The following is a 25,253-nucleotide window of genomic DNA, read 5'->3' as shown; positions in this document are numbered from 1 at the left end:
GTAAAGGAAATGGATGGTTCTACTTAGAACCATAAGTTCTGTATAGAACCATTTCATCCTTCAATGGTTCTTTGCATGGTGGATTCATGGAGGATGAAAATGGTTCTATATAGCACCAAATAGGGTTCTTCTACTGTTACAAGCATGACATAACAATAAAAGAACCCTTTCTGGTGCTACATAGAACCATATTAAACACGTTCTCCATCAATCTGAAGAACCATCACTATGCAAGGAACCATTTAAGGATGAAATAGTTCTATACAGGATTTGTGGTTCTAAATAGTACCATTCCCTTTACTAAAGAGCCCTCTTTTTGAAGTGTGTGCTTTAATTAGCATAGAACAATAAATAACGTGCTTTGTTTGCTTTGATTAATACTGAAAAGCACGGCAAGGCTGTGACAGCGTTCATGGGGTCACGTGTCTGGTAGCCCCGCCCGCCCCGCATCTTGGGCTGTAGTAAAAGGATTAGATCCGGCAGAAGCCGACTCAGAATTGGAGAGTTGTACGGAGAGAGTAGTGCTCGACCAAGACGAGAAGAAAACGGGAAAAAACAGCTAATTTAATTCGTCTTACTCGGCGTGGCGTGCTGAAAATTGAAGACAGCAACAAGGGAATCTGACATGCACTTGCAGAAATGTGAGTAAACTCAGTTTAACGCTCTGTTGTCTGTGTAAGCGAAAGTTAGCCTGTGCTGTCAGTGTTTCGCTGAGAGTGGCTAATGTTAACCGTTATTTTGAAAAGCGTCTTTTAAAGACGATAAAGGGCTAAAAACGAACTGAAAACATGTGTCAAAGCTTTTTTTGGGAAACTGTAGTTCGCTGTCAACGACTGACTTGAATGAATTTGGATACTTTTTGTTGTTTTCTGGTCGGGTGATAACGAAGCCGTCATTCACCTGCTCCTTGTTCGAACTTCCCCGTTCCACCTTAAATGGTGCATCGGTTACACTCTGGCGCCTCATGCCGCGCCATTTAACTGCTGCAGCGTTTAAGGTGGAACGGGAAAGTTCGAACGAGCAGCTGAACTGTGATTTAGTGTGGGTCAGTCAGTCCGTTTGGTAAACAGAGCTGTTCATTTGCATGGAGGATCCCCAGCCAGCGTTCAAGTGAAACCCCTCGCTGTGGTCGCGTACGACCCCCACCCCACCCCCCTCTCTCTCTCTCTCTCTCTCCCCTGTCCGCTTCATTTTCACTTCTCATTTCTCATAGGCGTGGGAGCTCCGCGTGTGACGGTTAGTTGTTTGTTTTATTCCGCGCGGTCAGTCTAGCGTATAGCAAAGCGAAAAAGAGGTGTGTGAGACTGAAAGCGCGGAGGCGGGGTGCGAGCGGAATCCCCGCGCCGCCCACGCGCTGACTCAACGGTCAGGGATTTCCGTTTTTTTTAATGTTAAGATATGACGACGGCGTGTGGAGGGAATCCCTGCCGCGCGCGCCCACGCGCGCTAACTATCAAAGAGTCGGGCTGACCGTTAACGTTCATCAGCGTTTGATTTTAATGATGTAATTGTCGATGAGCTCATTGATTTTATTGGAAGTGCATTATCTCATCGAATATATTGATAGTACATTCTCTCATTGATTATATTGATATATTCTTCCAAGGAGTATAATCATAGCATATTATCTTATTGGGTATTTTTATTGTGTTTTCTCTCATTGACCATATTGACGCTGTATTGTCTCATTGAATATATTCATTGTATATTCTCTGAGTGGCTATACTGATAGTTTTCTCTGCGAACATGCTGATTATGTTCCTGTATATTTTTAGAATCTGAATCTCACTTCATTTTTACACATACAAGGAACTTGTCTTGGTGAGTGCACAAGCACACAGTCTTAGACTTCAACTAAGGCCCAAATAAAATATAACAAATAGAATAATAATCAAGAGCCAGAGTGAAAGGGGCTAAAGAGATGTGTGAATATCTGTACATATGCCTATATATATATATATATATATATATATATATATATATATATATATATATACATGGGCCTTATTATCTCAATGAGTATACTGATAGTATATTATGAGTAAATTCATGGCATATTTATATATACACGCACACATTGAATATACTGATTGATGAAATTCATAGCATATTCTCACTGTATATATATATCAATATATATATATATATATATATATATATATATATATATATATATATATTCAGTGAGAATATGCTATGAATTTCATAATCAGTATACTCAATGAGATAATAAGGCATCACCACACCCATGTATATATATTAATAGAGCATTATCTCATTGTTTATGTTATTGATACGTTTTTTTTATTGAGTATATTGATGATAGTGTATTCTTTTATTGAGTATAATGATAGTATATTGTCTCACTGAGTAGATTGATAATATAGTCTGTCATTGAATATACTGATGAGATATTCTCTTATTGAATACATTGATAGTATATTCTCTCATTGGTTAAACTGATAGTATATTCTCTCACTGAGTATATTCAAACTGTAGTCTCACTTTGAGTATACCGATGGGATATTCTCTGATTGCGTATACTGATAGTACATTCTCTCATTGAGTATATTGGTAGTGTTCATTTGAGTCCAGCTGGACTTTCAGGGCTGGACTTCAGTGCTGTCCTTTCAGCACTGGGGATTTTTCCTGTGTAGTCTTTCCCAGTTCAGTCACTGTGATGAGGTCATGCACTGAAAGCCACAACAGGCAAATTTGTGAGGTCAGACACAGTAGACCCTGCTGTCTACCTGATTGGGACCTGTGTTAGGCCACCAACTACTGTCAACAACATATACTGTTAGCTATAAAATATATAAAATGGCATCAAAATGCATTATGATTAAATACAGCAATGTTCAATAAATATCTTTTATTAATAATAATTTGCAAGAAACCAATCCGTGTGGTTTGTTTGGTTGCCAAGCAACATAACAACCAAAGATTGTTCTGTATACTTGGCACATTAATACTGAACTTAGTTGATGTGAGGTCATAGATCTGAGTATTTTACAACAGCTACATAAGTGGTTCAGCCAATCAAATTTTAGAACTAGAACAGTCTGTTTTGTAAAGGGGAGTAAAATGGAAGTACTTATACCTGTCAAACTGTTCCGTCCTATCTGAAGGGTTAATTCATAACTGTTCCGCTTGGCTTGCCAATGCGATAACAGAATTTGCATGCAAGTGCCACAGTTGGCTTGGTCTCTCTCAGTACTAGCTAAGGATGGTAAACCCCTTACAAAGCCTGATTACGACTCAAGAATTACGGGATGTGACGTAGCAGATGAATATTTTTATGACTGAGTGAATTCAAGGAAAACAGAAGACACTGAAAATGTATTGCTTTGAATTGACTGGATTGAAATGTATACTCTGGTTAAACAAGGATAAAATGGGTAAGATTGCATCAACACAGTTGCTGTTCCCTCAAATCTCATGTATAATAGGGAGAAAGTAGTGTGCTGATGTGGTATATTACTGTGCAGAAGTCAGAGCCCACCCTTCATTGATTTCATTTCCAGCCAGAATGGCTGTTATGAACAAGTCGTTGGTTTTGGGATCACCAAAAATGTCCCCGTTGGATGAACAGAATCAAGCTCCACTCTTGCTTCAGATCCAAAACAATCCACGGATGTTTCTGTCCATCCTTCCACTGCGAGAGAACAACGCTATGGGTCTGAAAGGAAGTGTAGCTGTCAAGAAGCCTCACTGAGAAAAAGAAATTGATAAAAATAGAAGTAAAATTGTTTCTCAGAGCACATGAACATCAATGTGAATGTGTTTGGGATTATTAGGATCTCAAGAAGCAAAAACTTCAACCAACTTCAACAACTGAACTTTGGAGGTGGAAAAACATCCCTTGCAGATTTCTTTGAAAAAAGAAAGCTTCCAAAAAAACAAAAGCTGTAATAAAAGTAAAGGGTGACAAGAATATTAGATGGTTAGTTGATGCTTCTGTGTAACTTTCTGTTACATATATATATTTTCCTGATGCTAAAAAAGAAATGTTTTATCCTTTTTCAGCCATCTGTGTAGATCGTCAAACTACCAGAATACTAGTGCCCTCCTTTGCCTGTACATTTACGTTGGGGCTGAGTAGGCGTCTGATTGCACTTCGCTGCCTCGAGAGGTAGTGGGGGTGAGGCGCGTGAAAGGCGGGTTTTAGGAAGGTAGGAGTAAAATGAAACCAAAGCGAACGGAGAACAAACACAAGGGCTGATAGGAAAGGGAATTCTCCAAGCCAGGCACAATGGAGTTTCCATGCCGGTTGAACTTGCGCTGTCTTCCTCTTTTGAATCCTCGGCCATGAGGGTTTGTTCACTTCAGTGGTTTTCGCAGAAACTGCCGTTTTTTTTCCCCACACTTTGTGAGTGCATATGGAAAGCGAAAAGGCAACATTCATCTCTTACCTAATTCTCTGCTGGCACGGGTAAGTACATTTAAATGACATCACTGAAGGAATGTACTGTGCAGGCACAATGAAAGAGTTCTTTGGAACAGTGCTATTGAAGAACCACGTTTGGTTTCCTGAAGAAGAGTGAGTGAGGGACCTTTTTTAAGGTCTGAAAAACATCTGTATATTAGAACTACATGTCCAAACTAAGAACTGTGTGGGCATAGAGTAAAAGGTCAATACCAGCGGTTACGATGAGACAATGAAATTTGGCTACGTCTAAAATGTCAGGTTGAGATGGATATGCTTATCCATCACTGAGTCATCTCTTTTGTTCTAAATGCCCTTTGACTGACTTCTGCTTAACCTATGCAGGTCTAGGCTTATTATCCAGTAGCTACTATGAAATATATGAATTATTATGAAACTAATATGTATGTAGTCTTGAAACTGAAGCGTGGGCCCACACACAGGTTTAAAGGGTTAAGACTCAGACATCTAGGAGCTTTAAATGGTCAGCTGTTGGCAGCGTGGCGCTAAGTCTTACTGTAAGAGACTTTGCTTAGGCTTGCTTTTGAATACGTCACAGAGACAGGAGGATGTGGTTGGCCGCGGGAGCGTAACGGAGCAAAGGAAACAGAACAAACACTCTCATACTTTACAAGCCGAACTCGTTTCTGTCAAAAAGCAGGTAGACGTGACCTCACCGCCTCTCTTCCAAATGGAATACCTTCCTCAGCGTTTGACGTGATGAGCGCGACGCTCCTCCAGCGGAAACTTCAGCCTTATCTCACGTTTGGGGTTGAGGCTTTGAAGAAAGAGAGAAAGAAAGAAAGAAAAAACTTTCCTCCGTCTGCTCCAGAAAACATGTCACTGACGATGACCACTGGAAACCGTCTGATGTTTGCATTATATGTCAGCTCTTCTGCTTTTTTTTTTCCTCTGGTGACTAACAAAAGGAAAGGACAATGCTGAACACGCGACAAAAAACGGCTAGCACAACAGATGGCACGAGGGAAAGCACAGAGCTGGGAGAAAACCAATGTTCAAAAAAACAATAACAGTAGCTGCACATGGAACACTTTAGTGTTGCGATGTCTAGACATATGAAATTACTAATGAAGAGTGATGACTACGATTTAATCATAGAGCTGTTTTGGTCTTTATTCAGAGATGGTATATTTGTTGTTCACTCATGTTCACTGTTCATGGTTTTGTGGGCATATGTCCAAAGGCGGTCTTCCAGCTGAGGTCTGACAGATGTGTTGTTTAGCCGGTATAAAAAAAGTTGATATTTCTATAAGAACAGATATTTGTAGCAAATATGCAAGAGAGAGTTGTAAGAGAGTTGCTCATTTCTAAGAACTTAAATGGTCTTTAAATAGTCTCATGCTTTTAGTCATTGCAGAGAGATTGTTTATCAAACAGGTACCAGTTGCTTATATTTTTTTTTTTAATACCAATGGCTGAACTGGTAAACCTGAAGATGAAACAGTATCATGGTTAAAGTCAGAAAAACACATAAAATGCATCTAAACCTACCTTTAGCATGAGTTTAACATGGTAACCCAACATAAAAACAGCTGTTTCTGTCGTTTAATCTACTGTTTCCATTAATAATGTTGTTCCTTAGTTCTGCTGTTGCATTTACTTTGATAGGTAAAGGACAACATCTAACTATGGTGAAAATTTGGATGTATTTTTTTTTTTTCACAAACCTTTTTGAGCACATGAATAGGAATGCAAACTATACATCAGATGCTCGCTCTGATTAAACAAGCTAAAAATGAGCACTTACTGATCCGAACTGTGTTTACTCTTTCATTCAGAAAGAGTAACAATAGAGGAAACCTTGTACATCATGTATACAGTGATGGAAAACACTGTATCGCACAAGAAGCTCTGATTCTATGCGCTTATTCATTTTGCTGTGGCCAGTGTGGACATTGTAAACTACTTTAGCAGTAGAGTTGAACTAGTAGAAGAGAAAGTCACCAAAGTCTCTGAATATATCGCTTGGTAGATGTTTGGTTTCTTGGGGTTTAAATACAAAAATCGGTATGTTGAAGAGAACTTGTAAAAAATAGGAAAAATAAGAAGTACGTAACAGAAACCAACAAAAACCCTAAGAATTCTGATGAGCTCCCAACACTACAGTACTCATATTATTTAAGGCTTTGCTGCTTGTTTGGGTTTAAGAAATGTGATAATTAAGAACTCGCAGTCCTATTTAACACTTCACAGTCTATGTAGGACAATACATATCAGGTTTGGAATCATTTTGCTCACCACATGGTGTGATAGCAGTGATTTTCAACAATCCCATTCATTTTTTCCATAGAGAAATCCAGCTTAGATCTGGAGTTCCTAATATAGGCATGGCGCCGACTACAAAATGATGTAGGACTTGATTGGAATGATGACTGACAATTATATTAGTCAGTAAAGCACTGTTTAACTAAAACTATTAGTTTATTAGTTTGACCATAGAAAATTATATAGAACTATATCACCTGTTATTGAAATATTTAGCTCCTTAAATCAGAATCAGGCAGATTCTACTCCAGAAAACTTCTCTACACTACTTCTACTCCTCTGCTGAATTTGATGGTCTATAATCTGAAAACCTGATACTGCAATGTTATTGTCCAGTATGCTTAAACATGGTGACCAAAAGTTGCAAGAGCAGTACAAACATACATAAATACTTAGAAGTAAAACTGGACTGGAACTTCCTTATTACTCTTAGTTTTCTACTAATGACGTCCACTGTCACATTTAAAAATTCACAGGTAAATGTTTTACTAGAAGTTACTTTCAATTCCTGTATCCTCTGAGAGTCTCTGGACATTTTTATTTTTGTGTTCACAGCGCCAAAGGAGAAGTCGTGTTACACTCTGCCCACAGTGAAGAAACTCCTGGAGCAGAAGAGAAAGAGAGAGACTTCTTCAGCACCTCCGGCCTGTGCTGCTGCATCCAGTTCCGCTGGTGCCGTCGCACCCGTCCCAGTGAGTATCAACAGACCTTGCAGTATATCATGTGTGGTAACACTCTGCTGAAGGGTAGCATTCGTAAGACTACATGACATCTACGTAAGCCTTTCATGCCATAAACCTACATAAACATGCATAACAGTTTATTTCAACAAGCATCAGGCTGCAGTTTTAATGCCATTTCTGAAAACTGAGGCTTGTTTGAATAAGCCTTTACGAATGTCTATGTCATTTTTATGTAAGTTATCGTGAAAGGAATAGGTAGGTGTTGTGTAGCCTTATGAACGCTGCACTTAATTGAAGTGTTACCTCGGCTGTTGCTCATTATTGTGATATTCTGATATCACAAAAGGCTTTAATATGAGCTCACCCTAATTGCAGTATGTTTTTAACCAATGACAGGCGGAGTGTTTTGTTGATGTTTGGATAAATCAAGGCATTTGTGCAGTCCAACAAATTAAAATAATGTTCAGACTAATGCAGACCAGCCTGTGTCACACTGAGGTTCAAAATATATTGCAAAGAATATCATAATCACAGTATGGTATTTTGACCATATTGTGCAGCTCTGGGGTAGTCAGGGACTGCTGAACGGGGCGGGGCACTCAGGGACACTTTTTGTTTAAATTAGCCCACTAGCCTGCCATTGAATAAAACCCAGATCTGTCCCACACATAGAGTATTGAGTAAAATTCAGAGACCACCTTTTTGTTTATTCAATTTCTACTTAAGTTGGCCACTAAGTGCAAGTTATTTATTTTTGGGAGTTGTTTCTGAAAAGATTAGTTAATCTACTTGTGTAAGGAAGGAGAAAGTAAGAAGAAAACAGTCTCCAAAACTAGAGCTCAAATTACTGAACATGCGAAAAGATAATAACAACCATTCAAAACCTGGTAGACCACCAAGACTATCCCCTTCAGATAAACAGTCTATAAAGCTTTCACCTTTTAGAGAGAGGAGAAAATCAAGCTGCTTCAGATCTGAAAACATCCACAGCTGTTTCTGTCCATCCCTCCACTGTGAGAGGACAACTCAGCGCTATGGGTCTGAAAGGACATGTAGCTGTCAAGAAGCCTTACTGAGAAAAAGAAATAGACAAAAAAGAAGAAACTCTCAAACAAGTCAGTTGTTCTCAGAACAATGCACTGTCCAGACCTCAACATCACTGAATGTGTTTGGGATTGCTTGGATAGTGAGAAGCAAAAAATGCAACCAACTTCTGAGACTGAACTTTGGAGGTATGGAAAAATATCCCTGCAGATTTCTTTAAAAAACTGGAGCAGGTCTTCCGAAAAGAATGGAAAATTTAATAAAGGGAAGAGGTGGATTCACTAAATACTGAAAAAATATGTTTTTTTTTTTGTAATTTTCAGATAAATATATGTTTTCTGCTTTTTTTTACGCTTTGGCTGGATATGAAATAGATGAAAGGGTGCTCTCTGACACACAGTACTGCATATTCTTGGTATGAGCTTATTGTCCTAAGTATTCTGTTGCATGAGAATACTCAGGCCTAACCTATAGGCCTGCTGAAGGTCCACCAGTAAACTGTACTTGCCACGTGTTTATTCATAAGTGACTTAATTTTAATTTATCTCATCAGGCTGCACTCTGCAAGCTGTGTCAGACTATTATAGGATTCTAGGAGCAGATTAAACAAACTATGTGCCTTAAGAGCCAAATAATATATAATGAGCAACCCCTGTGAAACAAAAACATGAATGCTTGGCCCCACCTATACCAAAATACGTTCCGCAGTCCATGAGTCAGTAGTACTTACCATAGGGTTGGTGCTTACAGCGCATTCATGCCAGCTCAGACTTTACAAGAAAGCCACTCTGAATGAGTTTGTTTACATCTTGACCATATAATTATGCATAAATTGTGAAAATTCCCCTTTAATATTAGTGTTTCACATCACTGCCTGATTAATTATGACACATTTTGTCTAAACTGATGACAAATAATGACTAAACTTTTTCTCCAACAGGTGTCACCATCAGCTCCCTCTGCCGGTAAGTGAAACATGATCATATAACCATCTTTAGAGGGAAGCTACATGCACAATGAATTAATGTTGATGTCTGTCTGTCACTTCTGTAGTGAACCTGTAGACTCAGAATGCACTTATAACAAAAGCCAATGAGCAGCTGCTGAATTCTACAGATTAACTGTGAAATATGTAAATACTTTATTTTTCACTTTACCGCAATGGCCTTGTTCAGTCAGCTCTTTTTCAACATATCTGATTTGACCAGGACAGATTTTCTTGAGCACCAAAAAAATGAAATCTGACTTTTGCCAAACGGATTCAAGATGCATTTGTAGGTGGTTTTGAATTTCGGAGTTCTGGGCATGTGACCAGTCAGATCGGGATCCATGCATTTATGTTGTCATTCAGCGGTTTGTACTCACAAATTACAGCTTTAACACAGAGTAGATGATTTTAACAGATGTTTAGATAACATATTGTTTACTTTGTGTGTTGTAGTTTACAATGACTGCTTCTTTAAAAGATTTGAGCTTAAAGCCTGTCTCTGAATATTACTGGTACAGCCTATAGCTTGTTAGCAGTCTGGTGACCAGGTCATCCTATAATAATGTCATGTTCTGTTCATGCTGTAACTCATAAAAAGGGAAACCCTTTTGTAAAACTGGCAAATGATGACAGGTGACTAATGTTTCAACACATTTTACCGTCAGCGTGTATCATCACATAATGAGGGGTGAGGGGAAGGTGAGAGTGATATAGTGAGAAAATCAATACTGCAGTCAATAATCTTTAAAAAAAGGAACCAGCTTTTCATTCCAGAGCAGTTGGGTGTTACCTTGTTCCTCTTTTTAAGAGGCTGAGGTTGGCTTTGTATTCACCAGCTTCTTATTCAACTTTTCCGTTCCACCTTAAATGATGCAGCAGTTACCTTAAAGAATGTAACTTCAGCACCATTTAGCATGGAACGGAAAATTTGAACAAGAAGCTGCCAAATAAGAGGCCAATTTCAGCTTCATTCTCTTTTCCACAACTTTCAGTGAAAAATATTTTTGGTTTTTTTTTGGTTTTCGTTCCTTGTACTGTTTCTGATCATTGTTTATTGGAACCCTAATCATGAAGAACATCTAGAGTGGAGTGCAGGGCGGTGCAGGATATACCGAAAATGCTTTTGCAAGCAGAGTTTGTGCTTACAGTGGCTGTTGAGCAGTGCTGGCATTGTTTAAAGCCTGACAATTAAACAAACTTGTGCTGCTCAAACTTAAGACTCTGTTCCAATTTACCCACACCTTCATCAAAATGTTCCTCCTTCCAAAAAAACCTAGTCGACAGTGTCGGAGTTGACTCCAAGCATTTAGACTCTCAGTCATTGGCCAGACATATTGGAGTCGACGAATCAATTCCTTTACCGTGCGCTCACACCGGCAGCGACTTTTCGCCTCTTGTCGCCCAAATCGTTGGTCGCTCATCGCCTGTGGACTCCAGCAGCACTGCTGTGTCTGATCCACTCGTACCAGCACAACACACAAACACACCACCACGTCAGTGTTACTGCAGTGCTAAGAATGATCCACCACCCAAATAGTACCTGCTCTGTGAGGGTCCATGGGGGTCCTGACCACTGAAGCACAGGGTAATAGGGGGCTAACAAAGTATGCAGAGAAACAGATGGACTACAGTCTGTAACTGTAGAACTACAAAGTGCACCTATGTAGTAAGTGGAGCTGATAAAATGGACAATGAGTGTAGAAACAAGGAGGTGGTCATAATGTTATGCCTGATCGGTGTGTATAATCTTTGCGATAACTGTCTATTTGCGGCGAAAGCACCACTGCCATTATTCAATCTCTAGTAGGAACAATTACCTAGGAACCAAAATAGGAGAGTACAGCTTCACAGTGGCGGAGATAAAGCGTGTACTATGCTGCTCAATGCTCAATTCAGGAGTGGTAGGCAGCCCTAGCCGCAGCACCTGGGGAGGAGTTGGGGGTTAGGTGCCTTGCTCAAGAGCACTTCAGTCACCTACTGTTGGCTCAGGGGTTCGAACCGGCCGCAAGGCTGGTTCCCCAACCTCCAGCCCACGACTGCCCCCTATTCGAGTGTGTTATACAGACTAAATGATATTACTTACACACTGACTGGATGATTTAGGCTATCAAAATATTCTTCCCCCAGTTTTAATGCTGGTATCGTTTTCTGATAGGGTGATTTAGGCTATTAAAATATCCTCCTTACAGTTTTATGAACAGCACTACCTATGAACATATGCTAAGGACATTTTGACAAGGTAGCAGAATTTGTCAGAACTCTGGGGAACTAGTCTCTAAAAGAACAAATATACAGATTTATGTCTTAATTTACAAACACGTCAGACTAAAAAATCCTTTAAGGTGTTCTACAGAAACGTGTTTCACATAAATGTTTGCAAACAGAATTCAGCAGCTGCCCAGTGGCTTCAGTTGTAAGCTTGTTTAGTTCCTTTTTGAGTACAGAGAAAAGTGTTGAAACTATTGTCCATGCTAATTGGCCATACGATACAGATTTGGCAGATTAGACTGAAAAATGGCGAAGAATTCCTTTAAGCTAAAAGTCTTTCTTTCTCTACAGGTACCAGCAGTAGTTACTTCGACATGGCAGCAATGAGTTATGACCGGTGGGATGGATTAGTGCACCAGCATTCTTCAGCCTTGCCGCCGTGTAACCCCTTCTCTGCTGTGGCGCTCAGTTACGCCCCAAGCTTTTCACCGACTGGTGTCTACAGCCACAGCCTGCCCTCTTCTGAGCCACAGGCCTCCAGCTACAGCCCACATCAGCTGCAGGACTGTCCGGACGGACAGATACCACAGCACTTCGTAAGAGCCTAGAAAATCATACTTCATACCCATCCATGTTCTATCAGACTTCACTGTTTTGCTGCAGGGTGTTAAAGTTACATGCACTAACCTGCAATGATTTTGGAACGTTAGATTTGATTATAATCAATCATAAAATATGCTACTTTTTGGCCAAAAATGATTGTGATATTTTTAAAGGTAAAAATAAGAGAAAAAGAAAAAAGGCTTGGTTTCTTGTAGAGACAGTACTTCTTTCTTTCTATCTTGAGTATCTGACAAGTAGAGGAGAACAAAAAATGGCTAACGTTTCTCACATAAAATAGCAAAGAACTTTTGCTTTTCATCGTCTGCGGTACATAATGTCATTAAAAGATTCAGAGAATCTGGAGAAATCTCTGTATGCAAGGGCCAAGACCCAAAACCATTTGCTGGCCATGATCTTCGGGCCCTCAGGTTACACTGCATTAAAAACAGACACGATTCTCTAGTGGAAATCACTTCTGAAAACCACTGTCTGTGAAAACAGTTCGTCGCTGCATCCACAAATGCAAGTTAAAACTCTAAAAGGCAAAGAAGAAATCATATATAAACAGGATCCAGAAATGCCGCCGCCTTTTCTGGGCCCGAGCTCATTTAAAATGGACAGAGGTGAAGTGGAAAGTGTCTCGTGGTTCGACAGATCAACATTTGAATTTTTTTTTAAATCGTGGACACTGTGTCCTCCAGGCTAAAGACCACTCAGCTTGTTATCAGTGCACAGTTCAAAAGCCAGTATTCATGTTGGTGTAGGGGGTGCATCAGTGCACATGGTATGAGTGACGTGCACATCTGTGAAGGCACCATTAATGCTGAACAATGGATACATGTTTTGGCAACATATGCTGCCATCCAGATGACGTCTTTTTCAATACAACAAAGGAGAGTCTGAACTGTCGAGCAGCTGAAATCCTATATCAAACAAGAATGGAAAAACATTTAAATTTCATATATTTTTCAAAAAATAATGAAATTTCTCAGTTTCAACATTTGATATGTTGTCTTTTTAGTATTTTCCTTTAAAAATATGGTTTACTTGATTTGCATATCATTGCATTCTATTTTTATTGACATTTTGCACAGCAAAACATTTTCGGAAATGGAGTTATAAAAGGTCACAACTGATTGGGCAGATTTTATAATGTACAATAACTGTGATAATGTTCACTGAACTTTATGAACATCAGAAACTCCTTTTTTTTCATGTACCAACAAAGTTCTGCAGAGAGGAGATGATGTTTACTGTTTTAAAGAGGCCGTAATCGTACTTGGTTTCTGAAGTTATTAAAATTTGAAATGATGTGATTATCATCGTGTTTCCTTTCCTGTGCATTCTTTTTTCCACGTAGCCTGGAGCAGAGTGTCCAGTGACGGCAGCTTTGAGTGGTGCCAGTGCTGTGACTGTTCAGAGCTCATGTTACTCTTGGTCTTCGGGATCCAGGGCCCAGGCCCCTGCAGGACCCTGCAGCCTCCCGTTCAGGACCCAGATGGACATGGCCAAGCTGGAGGAGGCTCGAGTGTTCCTCCAGGGCATGGACTATAACAGAACCACCTGGCAAGACGATGACGGAGACACGTGAGTGAAAGAGTTATTTTCTTCCAGTTTAGTTTAGCTGCAGCAGGGTCATCCAGTGTGTTGTTGTAGATAGGCCAGCTGATCTGTCTCAAGTGTGACCTTTCACTCGAATACGAAATGATATTTGAAATGACACTTAAAATGTATGTAATTTGACAAAAGAGTTATTCTCTACAGTTTTTTTTTAGGTTAAGTGGGACCTTAACCTTCTGTAATGCTTGTCCAATATCCATGGCAGAGCATGGATAGGTCAATTGTAGTTTAATCCGAAGTTATGTAAATCTTAAGGACCATTTGAACCAGAAAGGAAGGTATTCTTATTTGAAGCTTGAGCAACATTTTCCTCCCTGACTGTTAAACACCACAATTAACATCTCTGACTCTGTTCCCAGTGCGAACGCTCAGGGCCTTTTAAGGCCTAATGAATTCAGAGAACCAAAAAATGTAGTATATAGACTAAAAATGTCTGTAATTGCTACTTTGTTTTTATTAATTGGACCATCATGCCTGTTTAGGCTCTGCAAGTATTGTAGCACAGCTTTTATTTTAAAATTTCAAGTTTTGGTTGGAAACAAAAGGGTTACAATTTTGAAACACCCAGTGCAAAACTGTCCAGTCAGATTTTTCTTATTTTCTCAAAGCATTGACATAGTATGTTGAAATAATGATGTATTTTCTGAAAATTTTTACTTAATATGTCGAAATAATGACTTATAATAATAATAATGACTTATATTCTAAAAATATTGACCAGTCATGTTTCGATATACAATGGGTTGGACCCGTTTTGTGACCAAAAAACATGAATCTAAAGTTTCTAGAAGTTCTAGATACTTCACTGACTCGTAACACAAGTCGTAATCTTACCAGGTTTCAGTCAGTTGTTAGAATTGGAAAACAGTGGCAACCCTGTGCCAGAACTCTACTGAAAACTCTGTAAAACTGCTACAAACAAGGAAAATATATGTTAATGTCTCTCACAAGCTTCAAATGAAATACAGAATGTCTTTTACAAGCATCCAAGGTCCATGTAAAATCTGACAGCTAAAAAATGTTCATGTGAATTGCTGTCAGCTCTCAGCTCAAACTTACTACTAGAATCCCATAGGGATGTTAGCATTACTGAGGTGTTTTTGTCATTTTTACATGTATGGCCTGAACTGAAGTTCTAGCTTTAATAGTCATGGTTTACCACTGGTGATATGAAGTTGATTTCCAGTAATAAAACCTATTATTATCTAGTGACTAAACTTTGTCATGAGCACTGCTGAACAGAACACTGAGTAACAGTAGATGCACATAGCCAATGTAGAGACCCAGCATGATGGAAAAGCCTTGCTTTCTGTGAAATAAGCATTTTTGTATGTTTTTTTTTTGTCTTTGCCAGGATTCTGCACATCTACACTGCTAAGGGCCAGAGGGAATATGCTTTTGCTGCAGCAGAGAAGCTGCAGGAACTTGGCAGGTTGGACTCAAAGGAGCACAAGGGCAAGGTGATCTACTAAAAATGAAAATATATTTGCAAAGAAATGCCCTGGCATTTATATTGCCAGGCATTTCATTCAGATTGTGCTGGTTTTTAGCCCTCTGTATTATGGGTACGATCAGTACCCAAAGACACCTTTAGACTAGAGCCTGTAAACAACAACCAGTATAAACTCCATAGTAACACGTGTATATACTCCATAGTAACATTTAGCTCATTGGATATCATCCCATTATGATATTATCTTATTTTATTCATTTATTTTTACCAATTATTTGATTGTTGGTGGTTTACATTGCTTCATGTGCTCAGTGTATTCATTCTTATGCCGTCCTGTATCCCAGACTGCTCTGCTGGTGGCTGTGACGGCCAATCAGCCGGAGATAGTCCAGGACCTGCTTTCTCTAGGAGCAGATATCAGCATCTGTGACAACAAGGGTCAGACAGCGCTGCACCTGGCGGCTACATATGGCTTCCCTCAGGTCATGCAGGTAAGAGAGAGTCCATCAACATGTCTGTCCACATTTTAGCAACATGGAAAAAAAACCTACATGTTCAAATCCCTCCATTCGCAGATGTTGCTGTCGATGGACCATGGACTGGACATGGAGGCCCGCAATTTTGAAGGTAAAAGATTGCACATTGTCTAATGTCACAAATGAAAAAGTTCTGGGGCCACATCTTAGCAAACCAACTTTTCCTTGCTTCTGAAAAAAATTCAATTCGTAAGCGACAGGCGTAAAAATTGTGTTGTATAAACATTCTGCTTAATTTGCCATTCTACTTAATTCTTCCTAATTTCTAGTGTAAAACAAGCTTCGGTTTGCCTAATCTGTTGGTATTTTATGTTCACTGATATGTGTCGCAACCAAACATTGCTGTGTCGAAAATTTCTCCCAAATGAAATCTTTACGTTTTTATTTGCATGTCAGCCTTCATGCTTTCTGTTGATAAACAGTTGGGCCTTGAGGTACAAAAGGTTGAGAACCTCTTGTCTATAAGCTGCCAGAACAGCCTGTTTTGAGAGTAATCATGAGCCACGAGCACATTTACATATGACCACCCGTTCAGCCCACAGCAGTTTGCTCTGCCCATTTACATTGCAGGGATGAGGAGTGTTGTTACTGCAAGCTGTCTGTAGCAATTATTGGCATGGAAGATGTGTAGAAATACAATGTTAGTCCAGATGAAGTTTTTTCCAGCCCAAACTGCTTTTTGAACCAGGCATGATACAGGACAGCCAATGACATCAGAGATAATTTACCTCTTAAATGCACAGTAACAAAAATTGCCTGCTTAATTTGAAAGAATATGATCATTAACAGAGAAAGTTTTAGTACATAAACTTACTCAAACAGATTTCAAGTAAACCAGGCCTTGTTATTGCATGTGCCTGATCGCATTTAAGACAATCAAATTCTAGTTTTCCTATAATCTTTGAACAGAGTGTAATGACTTTTACCCAACACTTCACCAATCATCAAGAGAATGCACCCAGCTAGCTCAGAGACCCTCCCCGATACTGTGTTTTACTCTGAAATACGTCACGGTACAGAATAAAAATGCCCTATGATTTCCAAGTTGCATTGACTTAAAAAAAAAAAAAAACATAAAGTAAAAGAAAATTGTACAATGTGGTACCTTTGCAATACACTGAGCTCTCTCTCTCTCTCTCTCTCTCAGGACTCACCCCACTCCACTGTGCAGTGATTTCCCACAGCACCACGATAAAGGCCCTTACTGCCTCCTCCTCATCCTCCACCTGGCTACCTGATAGTGGTCTGCAGTCTCAGGCCGAGAATAAGCTATATTGTCTGCAGCTGCTGCTTGATGCTGGGGCTTCCCCTCTCAGCCAGGTGTTTATTTCTACTAATCTATTGCATCAGCCGCAATGCTCTGTTCCTACATTGAGCTTTGTTCTCCACTATCTGCCCCAATCCAAATGATTTTTTGTGTAAATATATTAATTTTATTAAACTAAATCTGAATATTATTTTTTATCAGAACTTCATTCTGGATATCAAGTTTATTAGAACTTTGTTATCCATATTCACTATCAGTATTCATTTAATAAGAACTTTAAAAAAAGTACCTCTACAGGGGGTCACACTTAAATTACATTTTACTGTGTATTTTAATGTGCAATTTTGTTATTTCCTGAGTTTAACATATTAAGGTAACGGTTCATAATCGTGCATTACAATATACAGACATACAATAAACTACACAGTAGATCTAAATATTATAAACTAGATATTCTAAATTGAATGTTTTAATATTTTTAGTATTTTCTGTAGTTTCAGTTATTTATAAAATTGTAAATTATTTACCGTAATTACCTGTGGTCATTTTCAGTTACATCATCTGCCTCGAGATTTGGTCTCCACTTTTGAACTATGGGGCATTCTGAATATTAACTTAATTAGAACTTCATTCTCAGTGTTAATTTATTAGAACTTCATTCTCAGTTTTATTAGAACTTCATTCTGAATATAAATTTTTGGACACATCTGCCATTTCTTAATTTTTTACAGCTTCATATTAATTAGAAACCTGTTAAGTTGTAAAGTTGTTTAATACATTTATCTGCAGCTATGCTGGTTTTAGATTACTGGAAAAAAACATTGATTAGAATACTTCTGAAAGGTAGCATGCTTATGTAACGTTTTAAGATCACGCTGCATTTCCTGATGACATACAGAAAGTGAAACCCCCTTTTATACCTCTGCAGTTTCTGTACAATACTGAATACTACATGGAAAGGCTGCAGGTCTATGTTCTCACGCTCGCTTCAGTTTCACTTTGTGAAATCACATGTCCCTCTCTTTCTTAGGAAATCAAAAGCAACAAGACTGTTCTCCACTTGGCTGTTAAAGAGGGGAATATCCAGCTGGTGCATTTTTTCCTGAAATTCCAGCTGCCTGACATGCAGGCCTTTATCAACATGAAGGTATCACATGCTGATAGGAAAACAGACCTTTACAGTAATATACAGTGGCATCCAAACGTCTGAGATCACATTGAAAATCTGGGAAATGTTTTTATTATTCAAACATGGAAATAAACAACAGAAAGTTTTAGAATTTTGAAAAATCTAAACCAAGAAAAGTTTTGAGAAGTAAAATGAAGAGATTATGTGCTACTTCTACAAACCCAATTCCAAAAAAGTACAGCAGGTAAAATGCACATAAAAACAGAAAGTAAACTGCCTTTTACAGGTGTTTTATTGAAAATAACACCAAAAATAGATATTTAATATTTCAAATTTATTGATTTTTGTACTCTAATTTCAAAATTGATGCCTACAACATTTTCCAAAAAAGTTGGGGCAGGGCCAATATAAGACTGGGAAGTTTGTGGAACAATCAAAAACATCTGTTTTAGAACATTCCACAGGTAAACAGGTTTTCACAAAAGGCTCAGTTTGTGAAAAACTTTGTGAGCAAATAGTCCAACATTTTAGGAACATTTCTCAGTGCACAGTCGCAAGGAATTTAGGGATTTCACCATCTACAATCCGTAAAATTATTGAAAGATTCAGAGAATCTCGAGAAATCTCTGTGCATGTGGAGCAAGGCTAAAAACCACTATTGAATGCCTGTGGCCTTCGATCCATCAGATGGCACTGCATTAAAAACAGTTCTGCTTCTGTAATGAATATATTAGATGGGCTCAGAAATACTTCAGAAAACCCTGCGTCCCCGCCGTAAACAGTTTTGTCACTACATCTACAAATGCAAGTTAAGTTCTACGTAAAGCAGAACCAATATACCAACAGGATCCAGCAACGCCGCCTACTTCTCTGGGCTAAGCAAAGTAGAGGTGCGTGCTGTGGACTGAGGAGTCCACTTTTCAGATTATTTTTTGGAAATAATGAACGCCGTGTTTTTTGGGTCTTAGAGAAAAAGAATGATCCTGATTGTTAACAGCATAAAGTTCAAAAGCCTGTTTGTCATGGTATGAGGGTGTGCACTTCTTTTTTTTTTCTTATCTCTTCCATTGAAGGTAGTGTTCAGATGACTCCGCTTGTGTTCATATGAGGGGGATTTGATCTGCTCATCAGAGGCTTGGGGAAGTGTGGGGGGGACATACCAAATACTAAGAAATTCCAAAATTCAATATTTCAGAGATCTGTTCTCAGACTTTTGGACCCCACTGTTTTATGTTTTGAATTATGCAGTTGTGGTGTAAATTTATGTTAGATATTACTATAAAAGTTAGGTTATTATTGTTCTTTCACAAGACAGTCAATTTACACATTATATGTATTAATTGCATTGTCACATAATTAATTGAGATTTATATTCGATTTACATGTTGTATCAACAGCTCCTGACTTTCCATTTGTTTCAGTGTCATAGTAACAAAAACATGGGAAAAATGTAAAGGCTTTTTTGTCACTGTACACACAACTACAAATTATAATACAGCATCTCCTACTTACAAACACAAATCCTTTATTGTTTGAAACTAGAATCTATGCTTTTGACAGACTGTCTCAATGAAATATAAGTGAGAAATAACTAAACAAAATGTAAAAAAAGACCTTTTAAGGTGTAACTCCATTAGGGGACTTAGGAGGCTTACATTGTAGCTGTTAGGATGTTATCGTCATGACGCTGTTGTATTGATCTAAAGTGGTAGAGGTTCTTACATGTTGATTTGTGTTGCCTCAGGCCCACGGGCACACGGCCTTACACATGGCGGCAGGGCTGCACGGAAACCCACATCAGGAGGAGCTGATCCGGCTGCTGCTAGGCAGAGGTGCAGACCCCAGCATTCGCAACCTGGAGAATGACCAGCCTGCCCATCTGCTGCAGAGTGGTCAGCAAGGAGAGAAGGTGAGGAGACCCGCTTGCTGTTTTGATAGCTGTAAACTCTCTCTATGAGCCTATTACACTAACATCCAAAAACTGCACATCACCATATTTAAAACTAGAAAATCAACAAACCAATGACTTTGACCAGAGGCACCCAAACGTTTGCATACTCCAATGTGTGTGTGTGTGTGTGTGTGTGTGTGTGTGTGTGTATATATATATATATATATATATATATATATATATATATATATATATATATATACACACACACACCGATCAGGCATAACATTATGACCACCTCCTTGTTTCTACACTCATTGTCCATTTTATCAGCTCCACTTACTATATAGGTGCACTTTGTAGTTCTACAATTACAGACTGTAGTCCATCTGTTCCCTGCATACTTCGTTAGCCCCCTTTTAACCTGTTCTTCAGTGGTCAGGACCCCCATGGACCACCACAGAGCAGGTACTATTTGGGTGGTGGAGGTGTGTTAGAGTGTGTTGTGCTGATCTAGGTGGATCAGACACTATGGGAGGCAAATCCAGCCAAAAAAGAAATAAAAATTAAAACCATAAAATGTAAATGCAAACCTCTTTTTGCCATTTCTTTTTCCGAACATCTGCGCAAATATCCTGCCAAAATTGAAAATGAAATGAAATACCTACATTTGCGATTTCATTTTTCACATGAGCACGAGCCATTTGTGAAAACAATAAAAATAGATGTAAAACAGCTGTTTGTCATTTCATTTTAGTCGTTATTCTGGTTTTTCATGGCCAAATCTAAAATGAAAAAGCTAATAGAGAAAAGTCGTTTAGCTTGAGGAATGATGTCGTTCTGACTCGGAGGTCTAAGGATGTCCTAAAATGTACCTCGTAGCCCCGCCCCGTGCTAATTAACATATATTTGCATGTTGGTCAGTGTGAAAACGAAAACGAAAAGTGGAAAATGTAAAGTAAATGTCCAGCAGGTGGCGCCGACATTCGTTTGCATTTGCTTTTTCATTCTGACACCTAAAGCGCATCCGCGCCGAAAACTGAATCACAAACTGTCACTTTCGTTGATTTATCGGTTTGCATTTTCATTTTCATTTTGTCAGATATGCAGCCGATTGCTATGAAAAAGAAATAAGAACGTGAACACTGCATTTTGAGTTTAGTTTTGACACGTATTCTGCATTCATTTTCAGCTCAAGCTCATCTTGAAGAAGAGAAATGCCTCCTCTAGGCGGCGTATCGCATCCTTACAGGACCAAGAATGACCAGGACTGCTTCCAGTCCCACCATATCTCCCTTTACTTCTCATAGGGACATCAGAAGGTCTGCATTCATTCAAGGGGACACCGTAAAAGCACAGGCACTGTTTCAGATATTGAAGGAAATACAATCAGAGCAGAAAAGTGACAGATCATTTCTTATTTGAAATAAGAATAAAATCACTAGGGGTGGATAATGTGATAATCATTACCATGATAATTTGTCATTGAGAAATGAGCTGCTTAAGATTTCTAGGTGAGATTGTGAATTTGAATCCATAAATTCTCAGTGCCACGTGTAGAGGTGTCAGAAATATCTGTACTTTGGTGCAAAATCGATACCAAAGTTGAAAAAAATTAATAGAAAGATTTAAATAGAAATAGTTTAGTTCTTTCTATAAATCACACACTTAGCAGACAAACCCAAACCTACCCAATGTTGAGTAACTGGCTTACCAGTTACATCTCTAGACATTGTATAGACAACTTACTATGTTAGTAATTGTTTTAGAATGTGTGCTCTGGCCTGGATGGCTAGTTGTAATATAATATAGAAGAATGTTTCACCCAAAACCCTAATTTCCTACTTACATCAGATGTCGTCGATCACTAAGACACGTTCAGTGTCCAAATTTTACCTCTTTAGTTTAGCACTGGAGCTATGAGGCCAACATTGCTAACAAACACGATCAAACACTAGAAGTCAATAGTCACCCAAACCTTTCTGTAAACATATCTGCAAATTCTCTCTCTGTCTCTGCATCCAGGTCTTCATTGCAGACTCACTGTTTGGGGTTCAGGACACAGTATGAGCTATAAAAATGAACAGAACTTCACAGTGTAGCTGAATTGGGATGCCATTTTAGACAACAGGTGTTGTGGCAAATTCTAACTGTTGTCCTGTTGTCTGAAGTGGCTGAGCGCAGTATTCAGCTACACAGTGAAGTTTTGTTCAGTTTAATAGTTCACAGTAAGTCATACTATGCTCTAAAGCACATTGACAGATCTGTGCAAGTTTAAACTTTTTGGGGATGTATTTACAGAAAAGTTTTGGGTGTGACTTCGTGTTTCACAGCCTCATAGTTCTAGCGCTAAACTTAAGAAGCAAGATTTAGACTCCAAACATGTCTTTGCTGATCAACAGCATCTGAGGAAAGTGAAAAATTGTGGAAATTAGATTTTTGGATAAAGCGTTCTTCTTTGGCCATTCATGCTTTTGCTGTGATATCAAGAATTGACAAATTTCACTGGTATTCATATCGACTCCCAAACACCTGTGACTTTAGCCTTAATAGCATTCCAGTATGGCACAACTGTTGCAACTTATCCAACAACAGAAAATGAAACATCATGATAAATATGAAAATATCATGATATCATCATATTTGCCATATTGCCCACCCCTAGACCCCATGTGGAAGAGTATGGGAATTAGAAAAAGTGCCACCAAATCTAATTTAATGTCCCTTGAATGAATTCAGATCTTCACATAGGACGGATTTTTATCTACAGTATCCTCTTATGAGGGTTTTCACCAGTTGCTTCTCTAAATTGTTGTAGAGGGTCATCTAATGTTTCATGTGTACTTTCACAAGCTTTTTCTCATAAGTAACCGCTCTCATATAGCTCATTCATAAAATGAGTAGGCTCACATCACGAGCATGTGTGAGAGAAGAAGAGGCCTCTGCGGCTCCTTTTCTGAAGAAACGATTTCTGTAAAATCATCTAGAAGCACGGTTGGGTTCGCTAGTCGAATTTCCTGCATTTTTATAAACCACATTGGTTTGGAGAAGGGAGGAGCTGTCTTCGCTCTTTCCTCTGTACACTGCATCAGTGTTATAACCACATTTATTTATTTTTTTTCCAGTGTTACACTTATAATGCAAGTGTAATGTGGCTTTTTTTATATGTATGTGTATCCACTGTCCTAACAAAACCTCGTATCTCCATAATAGCGACTTAACATGAATGTATGTTTATGATTTTAAAGGAGAATTCCACTGATTTGTCAACATTTCTGTGTAATTAAATTAAGTAGTTCACAGTGGTGGTGATGGGAACCAGACGTCTGAATATGTTAGTGACTCTTAAACCTCCCTCACAGAAAGTCATTCCATGAAATGGTTCTGAGTGATGTCTGAGATGTTGTTTTATGATCATTTTGAGACGGTTTTGGCCTAAAATGTGTTTTTAGAAGTACATGCAGGGCATCATAAGGCAAAGAGAATGTATATGTTCTGATTTTGCACTTTTTTTTACCATTATGAAAATTATATATAGAACTTTGAAAACACATGTAGGTTCACTGGTGGTTTCAGATAGGAAATGAAAGGGCTTTGAGTCATAGACATCACGAGTGCTGGTTCCCATCACCATCACTGTAAAGAAATCCAAGTCAGAAAGTTTCTCTACAATGAACCACTTCACAGCAAACAACTCTGAATGACTGTTTACATCTCAGCCATTGAATTATGCAGAAATGTTGAGAAAGTTGTGGAATTCCCCTTAAATCCAAGTAATTCTGGACCATTTCTACTGGTTCAGTTTGCAACGTTCACAAAAACGGGTACTAGCTGTCAACACATATAATGTATGATGGTGTTTAACTCAGGCAAATAAACTATTTATATGCTGTACAACATGTACCAAGACAGTTCTCTGTATAACCTATAACCTATAAAACTGGGGAATCTGTAGCAATGTGTCATCGCTGAGTATGAGCACATTCTCATGAGTCATGTGAGTGAAAATGTCAAACGTCCATAGCAATGTTCTCTTATACACAATAAGCAATGTCATTCATATTGACTAAGATTTGAACCTAGAATGTCAAATGTGGTAAAGAGTTTGATTGTATGTTGTAGTATTTTTTAATGATTTCATTCGACTGTGATTTTTTTTGAGTCAGAATAGGCAAAATGAAGGAAGGGCCAAGGGATTTATCACCTGTGAATCACCACTGTGCCTCAAATACACTGGTAATTCAAATGAGTGGGGGAAAAAACATTATACAGTCACTTCCCTTGAAGGTGCAGTGAAATGATTATTGATTTAAAAGAATTGAAGCACTTCATGTAATCAAAAAGCAACAGTGTTTACTACTTTTCTCAGTTTTAAAATGGATTAACGCTGCAAACTACACAAACCGTTCCTGTAATGAATGTAATCCACTGACCAACTGAATTGTCTCAGGCTTCAGCAATGGCATTAAAATTTGCTGTTAAAGCAGCGTCTCCTCTGGGTATTGTGTTTTTAATACTGTGTCCAGTTATTTTATGTTTGAACAAGTGATTGTACTTCATTGCTCTATGTAGAAATTGGGAACTTTTTGTAGTGCAAAATGCATCACTTATAAAAATGTCCTGTTTTGTTTCATGATGCATGTTATTAGTGGTGGACTTTACACGTACAAGTAATATCAGTGCTATAATTACTAGAATTTACTAATACCACCTTGTCAGAGAGATAAAAATGTTTTATTTGCTAAAAAATTAATCCAAAAATTAGACAAATGGATATACATCATTGAAGAATGAAACTCTTCACTTACTAAAATTGAGGACTTGTACTTTTCACTTGTACGTTTTCTCATTTTTTGTTTACTGTAACTGCTGAATATTTATATTTTATTGCAAAAATAAAATCTAAATATAAGTTATGACATTTTATTTTATGTCTAATTTCTTTGTCATGTAAAATAGCAAATATATTAATAATTATGCTCAATAGAATTGGCTAATTTTTAAAAGAAATACAAGCTACATTTGCTGAAAAATGCCTTATTTTCAGCATGTTAACTTTTTTTCACTTAGAAAATTGTAACATACATTAACTGGGGTGTTCAAACTTTTATACGTGTTT

At 38.3% G+C, this 25,253-nt stretch overlaps 1 protein-coding gene across 1 annotated transcript; it reads left to right on the top strand.

The window, feature by feature from the left end:
* The first annotated feature begins 501 nt into the window (after window positions 1-501).
* Window positions 502-24,693, top strand: LOC118823703 (NF-kappa-B inhibitor delta). The gene is made up of 12 exons (XM_036593461.1): window positions 502-641; window positions 7,268-7,404; window positions 9,380-9,404; window positions 11,987-12,231; window positions 13,599-13,825; window positions 15,213-15,318; window positions 15,656-15,802; window positions 15,887-15,938; window positions 16,995-17,167; window positions 18,145-18,261; window positions 19,988-20,152; window positions 21,327-24,693. The coding sequence occupies exons 1-12, from the start codon at window positions 626-628 to the stop codon at window positions 21,396-21,398; spliced, it is 1,482 nt and encodes a 493-aa protein (XP_036449354.1). The 5' UTR covers window positions 502-625; the 3' UTR covers window positions 21,399-24,693.
* The last annotated feature ends 560 nt before the right edge of the window (window positions 24,694-25,253 follow it).

This window comes from Colossoma macropomum, unplaced genomic scaffold (assembly GCF_904425465.1).
Source record: "Colossoma macropomum unplaced genomic scaffold, Colossoma_macropomum, whole genome shotgun sequence".
Lineage (NCBI taxonomy): Eukaryota > Metazoa > Chordata > Actinopteri > Characiformes > Serrasalmidae > Colossoma > Colossoma macropomum.
Note: the sequence above shows the minus strand (reverse complement) of the source record. Positions and strands in the feature narration are given on the sequence as shown.